The 13081-nt window shown below is 38.7% G+C and overlaps 1 protein-coding gene across 2 annotated transcripts in view; it reads right to left on the reverse strand.

The window, feature by feature from the left end:
* LOC149267666 (dol-P-Man:Man(7)GlcNAc(2)-PP-Dol alpha-1,6-mannosyltransferase-like) overlaps positions 1 to 13081 on the reverse strand; it is a 542356-nt gene that overhangs the window by 236099 nt on the left and 293176 nt on the right. For both annotated transcript variants that reach the window (XM_089433813.1, XM_089433817.1), the window contains exon 13: positions 12857 to 12928. In XM_089433813.1, the coding sequence (XP_089289939.1) occupies positions 12857 to 12928 (72 nt within the window). The remainder of the gene's footprint in view (positions 1 to 12856; positions 12929 to 13081) is intronic.

The following is a 13081-nucleotide window of genomic DNA, read 5'->3' on the forward strand; positions in this document are numbered from 1 at the left end:
AGTTTAGACTTAGGGTCCCATTAAAAATAATTAATTAAAAACTGTCTCCGAGTGGAATTTCTCAAAACGATTTCTGGCTATTGGAGAATGCATATGTATAAGCCTCCCTACAAATTTTGAGACTTAGAGCACATCCGATGCTGCTAGAAATCAGCACAAAAAAAGACTACCCACAAGTTTGCATACTGTGCAACAAAGACTACCTTCAGGGTTGAAATAGTCTCCATAGGGCTGCTATAACAGGTCTGCAAATAGGTATTGCAGTAGGTCTGAAATGTCTTCAGTACTTCTGCAAATGAGTGTAAATACAAATGACAAAACTTGATTTTATTGCTTCACAAGAGCTTTGGTCTAATGAAATTAGAGGTCCAAAGATCAGTCAAATACTTTCTCACAAATCTGCAACAAATGTGTCTCCAATTCAGGTCTGAAATGTAGAGAGAAATCTCAGGTCTGAGCTTAAAAAAAAAAACGAATTTATAGGCCTGTTAGGGCCAAAATTTCAGGTTCAGTTATCACAGGGAAGGCCGAAATTCTTCACAGAAAAATAGGCTGAAATTTTGATGTATTTCAAGCTCAAATTTGCTCCAAACGAATCACACACAAAAAAATGTTTCAAGTGTAATAGGCCTGCACACTTTAATTGGTTGCAATAGATCAACTGAATTTTGTTCCTTAACTCCTTCTACTTGTTGAAGTTTCTAAGTTTAACAGTTAGAAACCCTCCATTTCCTTCCTACTTGTTCTGATTGATTAACAAGTTATTTACCATGTAAATACTGAAAATAAACACAAGTACATGCTCAACACATTACAGATCATTAACTGAAGGAAACAGAAACAAGCACACAAATGAAACCATTATTTTTGGACTAATGTCCACAGAAAACCCAATGCGGAAAAACTGGTGTAGCTATCTGAGGGTTTGATTTATTAAGCAATTTCAGAATACAATTTGGGTGCCAAAACCAGCTCACCCAACAAAGAAAAATCTCGGCAGTAGTACCTCTCCTTCGGAGACAGATGCTCCAGCTGAAACCCCGGATAAACACTCTGGCGACTCCTCAGCTCCAATCTGCCCCACGAAAAACCCCAGCGTCAGCGTCTAAGGGCTGCGTCAGCCTCTTCTGCCCTCTGCAACATCTTTCCTGGCAGTTCCAGTTGTTCCTGACAGTTCCGACTTCTACGCTCTGCGTCAGCTTTCCTGACAGTTTCGGCTTCTACCCTCTGTGTCAGCTTTTTTCGTTGTTCCAGCAGTTCCCGACAGTTCCAGTTGTTCCCAGTAGTTCCGGCTTCTGCCCTCTGCATCAGCTTTCCCGACTGCTGCACTGATCCTCCCGGCACTATCTTTGCCACTCTACTTCTGTATTCACTGCCCCTCAATTGCAATTCCAGATCACTCTCTCAAATTTCTCAGCGAACCCAACCCCAGAAAGTCGAAATCTTGATCTTTTGGTGTGTTCTCCAAGTGACCCTCAAGCCTCCTCTTATACTTTTCTCGTTGACAAATCAACAGCGAAGATTAAGTCCCTAATGAACGACTAAAATTAGCTCTGGCTTGATCCATGACTTTTGGACCATTTTAACACAATTTTATATTAATTCACATTAATATTTTAATTTCCCAAAGTTTAGACTTAGGGACTCCATTAAAAATATTAATTATTTTAATATCTCCCAAACTGTTTAAAATCTGCCCAAACCCTTTCTAGGTATTGGAGATCTCATGTGCCTTAGCCTTTCCACCAAATTTTGTGGCTAGAGCACATCCGATGCTACCCCAAATCAACACTCCCTCTTAGCGAAGACTGTGCTCTAGCAATACCCCTTACTGAGTATTACTCTAATCATTCGACATTGGTCCCTGATGCTAGGCCTGCTGCTAATCATCTGTACTGCTACATCTCGTATTGCCACTCATGGCTCTGCCACTGCCACTGCTGCATCTGTACAATAGCTCCCTCTGCATCCGTGCTACTTCCCATGGCCCTGCCACTGCCACTACTGTGTCTGCACTGCATCCCCTCTCATCATGCTGCATCGTGTTGCCCATAGCATTGGCTTTGTCTTCACCTCAGCCCTGATACCATGTTAATTTTAGGCAACAATGGTATGTTCTATGCTTTAGAGCAATTTTACTTCAATTTGTTTATTAGCCCAGTATCAATATTCAGATTAGCAATCACATCAACATGATAGTAAAATGCAGATAGAACAAAAACATAAATAGTAGAAGACAAACCAAGACAAGAGGACATAAGATGTGGCACCAGCCAAGGACAAACCCCAATGTGGGTAAACCTTTGATCAAATCTTCTTTTAGTCTTCAATAGTTTAGTAGAGAGAGAGTACAATTTACAAATCTGATAATTTATAACAGCAGCAAAAGAGCCCTAACCAAAAAAGTCAACGCTGATCAACATGGCAGATTTGACCCTCAGCGAATCGGTCAACTTCAACGTCTAAACAGGAAGATAAAACAACCCTCAGAACAATCAAATTCAGCCTAGTCAAAGTCTGGTCAAACAGCCCACCTGCAGTCAGCCCTAGCTATAGTCAACACTAGTCAACAATCAACGTGTTGTCGCACAGATTGTCACGACAACGCTCAGACCGGGGGCTGTCACCTTGATCCCCAATCTCTCCGTTTAAGTCTGTCTCCCGCGGCTAAGGGGGGTAGACCCTATGGGACAATAGATGACCAACTGTGGACAGTTGGGTTGGGAGACACAACAAGGCGATTTAGCACCGATTGATTTTAGGAATTAATGTACCAGTGCCTTATGTGGTTAATGATTAAATGATTATTTATTAGATGTTGCAGAAGTATAAACCATGTAAAACAATCATTTATCATCAAATAACCCAAATGATGTAAGATTTTCAACAAATGCACAACGCCTTAACGATGATCCAGCAATTAAACTTCAAGAAAAATTAAATGCTTTAAATGATCATAAAATTTAAATGCTGACCAGCTACCACTTTCATATAGCCAACTTGTAAATAAACATTTTAAGTGCGTTTAGCTATAGAAAAATGGACCACAAAAAATGAATTTTCAATTTTTTTATTAAGCTTTTTCAAAATATTTTTTAATTTTTATATTTTTATTTTTTTTATTTTCCAAGAATAAAACAAACTAAAATCTTAATAAAACTAAAATAAATAAAACTTAAAACTATTCTAAATTAAACTAAACTAAATAAAACTTAAAATTATTAAAATTTAATCCTAAAATCAAATAAATCTAAACAAAATATGAAGAAAATTTTTATGATTTTTTATTTTTTATTTTTTATTTTTAAATAAAATTCTAACATTAAGATAAAACAAAACTAATATCTAAAATTCTAAACAAAAACTCGAAAAGAGGCCTAAAGATCAACTTTTTATGATTTTTTTTTTTTAGTGTCAAAATTTCAAACAACTAACTCAATATAAAATCTAAATAAAACCTAAAGCTAATCTAAACTAAACTAACATCTAATATATATGAAACAAAATATGAATGCTAAGTTAAATGAAAACTAAATAGAACAAAAAGGAAAGTTCATAAATCTTTTTATTTTTATGATTTTTTTTATTTTTTATTTTTTTTTATTCTTTGTATTTTTAAATGAAATAAAACTAATTCTAAACTAGATGAAAATTAAAATATATTAAAAAATCTATTTCTAAAGAAAACTCAGATCTAACTTAACAAAATCAAAATCTAATCTAATTCTAAACAAAACAAAAGATTAAAACTTTTTATGCCCCTTTTAAATTTTTTAATTTTTATGATTTCTTTGATATTGTAATTTTTTTTTTTTGGAGATTTTTGGTTTAGGTCAAAATCAAAAGAAACTAAACTACAACAAAAATTTAATTTTGAAACTAAAACTAAAGTACATAGAATTATACGCACAAAACTAAACTAAAATGAAAATGAAAAACTTCAGCCGCAAAACCTAAGGTCAAAAATGAAATTTGACGGATATACAAATGAGTGCATACAACTAACCTTCGCTGCAAACGTTAGAGCTATATAAAAATAAATAAATCAAAATCGAAAAATAAACGCTAACCCTAACCAAACATACGTGGTGAAATGAAAATCGTAAATGTGTGGCTGCAGGTTTGCGGAATGATGCTTGACGACAGGCAGAGAAACTTGAGCATGGAAGGACTGCGTTTGCTGCATTTGCTGGCGAGATAGGCTGCAGGTGAGGGTCTGCGGGTTTTGTACTGGAGCTTGTGATGGGTTTTGCAGATCTGAAAATCGATAAAAAATGATATGCTAACCTCAGAACCTGATCATGCCAATCCACGCAAAACAAATCTGACCTTTTTTTTTTTTACTTGTCGTTTGCTGCGCAGGTTCGAAGAACGATTGGTGATGGCAGTAGCAAAGAGGAACTCACGCGTTTCTTTTTTTATTTTTTTTGGACAGGTGATGAGGATTGAGACTGTGTGGAGGAAGAACGTGGTTGTGGCAGTGGGTTAGGCGTGTGGGGAGAACACTGGTTTACAGCTGCGATGAAGGCAAGAAGATACAGCGTGATGGATTTGGATGTACGTGGGAAGAAATGTTGTTACTGCGGCAGAATGGAGAGTATTGAATGCAATTTGCAGGTTTGATGGGTTTGATAGCAGCATTGAGGGGGGATCAACATGAGGAGGGAGAGAGGACTGGCAAAAAGGAGAGACGGCAAAAAGAGAACACGTGGAAAAATAAGGATGCAGAAGGGTTTGATGGAGCTGCGTGGATAGATGCGGATCTGGCTGTGTGTAGGTCCAGAATGGAGCAGAAAGTGACTGCGTGGGGCAAGCTAAACGTTTGGAGCAATGGCAGCAGCGGAAAGATGGATCAGAAAACCCTCTAGATTCTCCAGTAAATCTTAAATCACCCTGCATTCAGATTTGTCTGATGGAAGCTCTGAATTTTTTCTCAAAACCTGTACCTGCAACCTGTAATGGAAAAAAGAAACAGAAAACCCAAAAGTAAAATGTGCCAGAAACAAAACTGAATCCCTAAATCAGCTAAATAATTACAGTATTTACAAATTTTCGACTCTTAAGCAACCAGATTTGTCAATAATCACAGTCATATTATCAGAATTTAATTTTAATTTGAGATACTTCAGAAAACCCTGCATGCACTCATAAAAAAGATTTCAGATGATAAGCCCGTGATTAAAACTAGCTGGGCTCTTTCAGAAAACACAATCCGGGGGTTGGCTGGTTCAGCCGAGAACTTCCCCGAACACCCGGTAAAGTCAAAACTAAGATTTCCTGCACAGCTTAAAATCAACCATTCACATAGAGGGAGAAAACAATAGTGAAATCCAGATCAAATGGAAATACCTGCCATTATATTTCAGAATCTAAACTATCATTCAAACCCCAAAGATCAGACAAGATAGCTGTGCCTGAAATCAATCTTCATCAAGCTAAAATCAATAGCTGAAAATAAAATTATGCAGAAAAATAAAACATCTTACAGCATTTCCAGAATAGTAACACCAGCAAGATTTTTAACCCCAAAGTCTTTCTTTATTGCACAAAAATGACTACAAGAGAGCTTTCTTTAGCACCAGACTCTCAAATCCAATCTGATCTCAAATGACCCCTAAAACCCTATTTAAATGAAAAATTCCCAACGGCTAGTTCGAGTGATCCATGTCAAACTAATCTCAACCATTGATGAGGATCAAAATTTCTTTTAATCTCATCCGTCGAATTTTTAAATGCATTTTAATATATTAAACAATTAAAATTCTGCATTTATTTACTCAAAAATTTGACTTATTATTATTTTATTATTTTATTTTTTTTTTTATTATTTTTTCAATTTTTATTTTTTTTAAATGGATCCTCGAACTTAACCTTTGGAAAAAATTACTGAGGACCTAGGACTTAGGACTTAGGACTTATGAGGGGATTAAAACATTTTCTAACCCTCAAGACATTTTACATCATGACTTTTACAATTTTACATCTCAAGGGGGAAAACCCATTTGACATAGACCCTCATGGACCACCCAGTTCTGCGACCAAATATAATCTAATAGATCAACACACTAGGATTCCCCTAAGATTCTAATGACAAAATTCATTCTGGCTTTGGGGTTAGGTTGAAGGAAAACTCTCCCGATCATGGATCGGTGATCCAGGTGGATGTTGGTGGCCACCCACCTATCCCATTTGGACCCCCACAACTGTCTCTTTCAGTCTTTTCAGTTTCCTAAATTGCAGCACAATTTACTATTTTTAGCAGTTTTTCGGGTCCTGAACTTCCGGAGCCGTTTTGAGGCCCTAAACGACGTTTTTTTGGGAATCTGGGGCAACATGGGTCCATGGACCGATGTTGCCTCCCAAAGTGGTAGTACTCGGATAGATCTTTCTGACGAGCTATCGTACGCGTCAAACGGAGATCGTATGCCAAAGTTACGACCCCAGGAAATTGATGTACCAATTTACCCAAACGGGGCCCACAATTTGGTGTTTCATCTTCTAGGGCTAGGTTTCGGGATGTGAAGGGTTTTCCATTGTTTCTCAATAATAAATAGGCCTTCGAGCCTCATTGTAACACAGTTCGGAACAGTTTAGAGGCATGTAGCACCACATCTCTTCTCAGAGATAAGCTACCATCGCCCTAGCTGGTTTATTTCCATTTCTGGTTGTCAGCATATTACAGTATTTTCCATTACTGAAATGAAGTATTATTTCCGCTGCATCTTTGTGTATATGGTTATCTCTGTAATTTGTTGCGTTCTTGTTTAAATCCGGATCAGTGGTATCAGAGCGGTCTGCTTTTTCTCTGTTTTTCTTTGCATGTCCCCAACAAGGTCGGGATATAAGGAGTTAGGGCTTGAACTGGTCGAACCTTTGCAAGACCAGCCTCACAAATCCCGACGGCTTCCCATGGCGGATGAGAAGAAAGACGAGAGGGCAGGAGATCCTATCAAAATCTTGCTCGAAGAAGCGCTCGAGCGGCAAAGGAACGCGATGATGGATAGCTTTGCGCAGATCCTTCAACGGCTACCCAGAGGCGATGCATCGGTTTCCAACAGCGACTCTGGAAACGCCACACCATTTAAGGTACAAGTTAATTTTGAAATCCCCATCTTCGAGGGTCAAATAGACGCAGATGCCGTAGATAAATGGTTAAATCTGCTAGATGGATATTTTTCTGTTCATGAATTTTCAAGTCGGGAAAAGATTGTTTTCGCTCTTCTCAAAGCAGCGCCCCACGTCAAGGACTGGTGGGAAACCTACTGCGAGCAGAAGGATGAAAGTACAGGCTCACTATTTTCAGCCGCACCCACTTGGAATGACTTCCGGGATGCCATCAAGGAGTAGTACTACCCTGTCGGAAGCTATGAGGACAAATACATCAAATGGACCACACTGCGGCAGGGACGAGACCAAGATGTGCCGAAGTTCACAAACATTTTTCATACCCTTCGCACACAGTTGGGTATCAAAGATTCTGAGCTGCATCTGGTACTCAAATACCACAGTTGCCTACACAGATACATCCAGGAAGAGATGGGGTTCTTGAACATCTCCTCACTCGGCACAGCATACCAATACGCTGTCAAAATCGAGCAAAAGTTCAAACAGAGGAAGTGAGACTTTGGATCTGCAAATTCGAAGCCCAAAGGACAAAGCCAAGGCGGGGTGACCCAGGACAACCCGTCAAAGCCACAAGAAAAGAACAACACGATGAAGCTGAAGAAGGACACAGGGAAGTGGTGTGAGTTCCACAAGAGTCTCACTCATAACACAAGTGAGTGTCGAACCAAGCAGTCACTGGTGGCCAAGTTGAAGGCTTCTAAATCAGATGCATGTTCTGACCCTGAGCCAGAACTTGACAAGGGGAATGGCAAAGGGAAGCAGATCATTGATGCGGATCCCAGTGCCACTGTTGCCACTGCCAAGATCCAGAAGAATGACCCTGCAGATCCAGAAGAGGGGGAGCGTCTTTTCCACTCACAGATGTGGGTGAAGGGTTCGCCGCTGCAATTCATTGTCAATAGTGGCAGCCAAAAGAACCTCATTTCAAAAGAGCTCGTGAAGCGGTTGGGCCTACCGACTACACCGCACCCCGCAGCCGTACAGTATCGGGTGGTTTCACGAAGGACGAAATCTGAAAGTTCGCCAGCAGTGCCGCCTTCCCTACAGCATCAAACCCTTCACAGACGAGGTATTGTGTGATGTTACACCTCTAGATGTTTGTGATGTATTATTAGGCCAGCCATACTTGTGGAGGCGACATGCTGTGTATGAGTCCAGGCCTCGTGCTGTCATTATTTCTTTGAATAATTCATTATACAGGATACCGGAGGTAGCCCCACCTACCGCCACATCTTTAATCACTACCAAGAAAGGCAGCAAGCTCATATCACAGACCAGGAAATTCATCTGTTTGATTCACTCCCAAAGTAAGGGGAAGATCGTCATCACATACATGACCCCGACGAAGGGTTCCTCCATGCAGCAGCAGCAGCAAAGGGATACAGTCATGACAAGACACAAGAACAACTTCTCCTCACCCACAAGGGTACCACAAAAGTTTCAGGTGAGCGATAAAGTTTGGTTACATCTGCAGAGAGAACGCCTTACCAGAACCCATCAGAAACTCAGGCGACTCCGACATGGTCCTTACACCAGTACCAAGGCTACGGGCAACAATGCTTTGAAGCACAGCATTCCTCCATTCCTTGGCTTGCATCGAGTGTTCAATGGGGACCGTCATCGACTATGCTTCCCACCATTTCTGGACACATCAGAGATTGCAGAACAACTCACCAAAGACCAGAATCAGCAGAAGCTTCCTCATCTCAGGGATAAACTCAACGCAATGGGGACCATTGCTTCTTAAGGGGGGAGGAATGATCCAGGTGGATGTTGGTGGCCACCCACCTATCCCATTTGGACCCCCACAACTGTCTTTTTCAGTCTTTTCAGTTTCCTAAATTGCAGCACAATTTACTATTTTTAGCAGTTTTTCGGGTCCTGAACTTCTGGAGCCTTTTTGAGGCCCTAAACGATGTTTTTTTGGGAATCTGAGGCAACATGGGTCCATGGATCCATGTTGCCTCCCAAAGTGGTAGTACTCGGATAGATCTTTCTGACGAGCTATCGTACGCGTCAAAAGGAGATCGTATGCCAAAGTTACGACCCCAGAAAATTGATGTACCAATTTACCCAAACGGGGCCCACAATTTGGCGTTTCATCTTCTAGGGCTAGGTTTCGGGATGTGAAGGGTTTTCCATTGTTTTTCAATAATAAATAGGCCTTCGAGCCTCATTGTAACACAGTTCGGAACAGTTCAGAGGCATGTAGCCACCACATCTCTTCTCAGAGATAAGCTACCATCGCCCTAGCTGGTTTATTTCGCATATTTCAGTATTTTCCATTACTGAAATGAAGTATTATTTCCGCTGCATCTTTGTGTATATGGTTATCTCTGTAATTTGTTGCGTTCCTGTTTAAATCCGAATCAATCGGTGAGACAAAAAACCTTCCGGAACGTAGATTATCACTAGAAAATTAGGTCCACCTAGGCAATTTACATACATGACTCAACTCTGCTAAGATTATTTACAATTTACACATGCAGACTGGGTTTACAACATAACATGATCAGGTCGATGATTACTGTCGAATGGCATGGACACGTTGATCAAGCGCTATCCCTTTTGCGAAGAAAAGGGGATGTACTGCGTAGTGGTCAACACAACATTTGGTCAAACTGTTCAGAAATTCGGACTTCTGAAATTTCGGACATGTGGAGAGAGAGAGAGACGTGTTAAGATGAGTGTGTCCAAATGAGGTTAAGTCACCTTCTATTTATATGCAACGTTGAGGATGAATAGACGTGACTATTAGGCTTCTGAGCCTACATAAATTTGCTGGCAAACCTTGACAATTTGACCATAATCAAAATAAATTCATAACTTCATTTGTACATGTCAGAATAGGATGTTCTTTAGATCAATCGTACACCTCTCGGAGAAAGGAATCCAAGAAAAATATTAGATGTCATAAATAAGATGACCCGTGTGGAGTTTGGCCCTAGTTGCCAATTTTAACAGGGTCCCAATGCCTTAACAACATGATCTACTTCTACCACAATCTACGATTGTGGGTGAGGCAACTTCAAAAGACACCTGATATGGAGGCCATCTCATTGGATGTGATTGATACAACCACTGCATGGAGGATTGAGGCTGAGAGGGCTATCATGCAATAGGCCCCTGAATGGTTAGAGGAGGAGACAATGGAGGAGGTAGCCTTTGCAGAGGAGAGAGAGGTAGTAGAGGAGGAGGAGGAGGAGCAATGGGAGGAGGAGGTGACACCAACTACCATGGTCACCAGTAGAGGACGTAATCCACTTTGTCCTACTTCTTCTAGAGGACATCAAAGTCCAATGCTAGCTCAAGGGCCTTCTTCATCTAGAGGAAAATCCATTACATTTTCTCGCAAAAGGGGCAGAGGAAACCATTATTTAAAAGTTAGAATGAACTTAGTGATTCATTTCATTTTACATGATTCATGATATGAGATACATTTATTATATTTTTTGTTGATATTTTGAGGCTGAATCAGGGCTCAGGATTATGGACACGATTCAATGTCATGTATGACGTAGCACTAGACATCTTATACATCTTATATATTAGCTTTCTTTTCATGTTTATGTGTCAATGCATTTACTTTATGTTGTGGATGCTTTAGACACTAAAAAAACCTAAAAAAAGATGAATACTTTTGTATTTTTTTAGTTTTGTCAATGTTTACCATTTTTTTCCCGATTTGTACGATTTTTTCTTTTTTTCGGACCCTCGCAGATTTTATCACGATGTCAATGTTCGCAACATTGTTTCACACAACCTAAATACAAAATTATCCATTTGCAAACAGAGAGAGGTTAAAACTAATAACTAGAGATAATAACTAATTTCATGCATTAGGAACATTAACCAACAAAAAAGCTCAATCTAGATTGTTCACAATGATATGAAATGTTCTAAGCAATGTGGAAAAAGTCAAAGTCGGGATTAATTGGGCAAGGGTCCAAAAGTTGAAAAATTTGTCAAAGTCGGGGGTTTTTTGAAAAAGTCGGCAAAATTAAAAAAAACACAAAATTATTCATTTTTTAATATTTTTTTTAACATCTAGAGTATCCACAACATCAAATAAATGCATTTCCACATAAACATGTAAAGAAAGCTAATATATAATATGTATATGAAGTCTAGTGCTACATCGCATATCAAAATAGTGAATCAACTCCTGGATTTTGAGACCTGTCTGAGTCTCAACTCTCAAGAGTCAAAATATCAACAAAAAATATAATAAATGTATATCATGAGTCATCTAAAAGTCATCAAGTAATCAGTCACTGAGATCCTCTTCCCCTTTTAATTTTTTCTTCCGCTAAATGTATTAATAAATAAGGCATGCATTTATTCAGTAGATTGTAATCTGCTTGGGTAATAAGGTGTCAGGTGGTAGGTCCAATGAAAATTAACAGTGAGTATCACAGTAGATGTGAAAATTAATGCTTGGTGATTCCAAGCTGCTTATTTTCTGAGAAAGCAGTAGATGTCAGATTACTAACCTAGCCTTGGCATCTATTATTCAAAAACTCTTTGAGGTAAAATCCACTTCTGATACATAACCTTTCCCCACATTTACAGGGAGTTCACCACTAAAGAAGATTCCCTTTCAAAACTTGCTCTCATTGCAGGAAGAATCTTTGTTGTCACAAGATTTCACAGGTACTTTGTTCCTGTCTGAAAAATGGGTTCTTTTTTGAGGCACTGGTTTTGTTTTTTTGGACAAGTTGCTGTTTGATCTTCATGACCTCCTCTTTGTTGTTTCTTCTGGAATCATTCAACAACTATAACAATGTTTTTGATGGTGTGGGGTTCTTTCTACGGAAGACTATTGTATGCATGTCCTTTTGGTACTTTTGTAATCTTTTGAAGGGGCAGTGGCTGTTAGAGTCTGGATCACTGAAACCCTGGAGGCTTAGCCAATGTATACTTTGCTTTCTAACTAGAAATATGAAGTATAAAGATTTGTTTTTCCTTGGAAAACAAAATCATATCCTAACCTCAAAACTAACATATTACAAATGAGACTGCGATGCTCACAAGAAGTATGACAAACAATACAATGCAATAACTTGAAAATGCATGGATGGAAGCTTCAATTTACAGTTTTTTCACCTTTGCGGCCTCTTTATCCATGGCCTGGGAAGGGAGGTCGACTTTTTGGGTCAACTCCCAATTAAATCGGGAGTATAACGAAAAAATCACGATTTTTTCGTTTGTAAAAAAGTCGCCAAAAAGTCGGGGGATTAAATCGTTTAGTTCAAAAAATTGCGTTTTGAGGATTAAATCGCGATTTTTTGCACTTTTTCCACACTGGTTCTAAGTTTCATCAATTTCCATTATCTTTATGGTCTGATAGGATATTTTATTTATTTATTTAGTAATAGAACGATGACATGACAAAAATGTAAGAATACCATATTTACATTTTGATTTCAATTGAAAAATTGGCATGAGAAAATTTTCAATTGTATCCAAAGATAACATTTCACACAAGCTAAATACAAAATTATCCATTTGCAAACTGAGAGAGGTTACAAGTAATAACTGGAGATCATAACTAATGTCATGCGTTATGAACATTAACCGACATAAAAACCCAATCCAGATTGTTCACAATGATATGAAATGTCCCAAGTTTCATCCATTTCCATTATCTTGATTTTCTGATGAGAAATTTATGATTTATCAATAGAAGTATGACAAGAAAAAAAAGTAAGAGCATAACAGAAAAACTTACAAAGCATAGTGGGAATGCCGCTAACATTGATCGTGGAAGAGCTGACGTAAAATACCAATGCACTGGAAATACCTGAGCAGATTCATAGATAAAAGGCCAACCTCATAATAGCTTTTCTCTACACATATTTTTGCAAGCATTTCAAATATAATCAAATATCTGGGATTCTAAATGATGATTAAGATACCCTTCTTCCAAAAAACACTTCTCATGAAAGATTGTAAA

The sequence above is a fragment of the Pinus tabuliformis genome, chromosome 6 (assembly GCF_031772625.1).
Source record: "Pinus tabuliformis cultivar Carrire ecotype Pingquan chromosome 6, CPIR1, whole genome shotgun sequence".
Taxonomy (NCBI): domain Eukaryota; kingdom Viridiplantae; phylum Streptophyta; class Pinopsida; order Pinales; family Pinaceae; genus Pinus; species Pinus tabuliformis.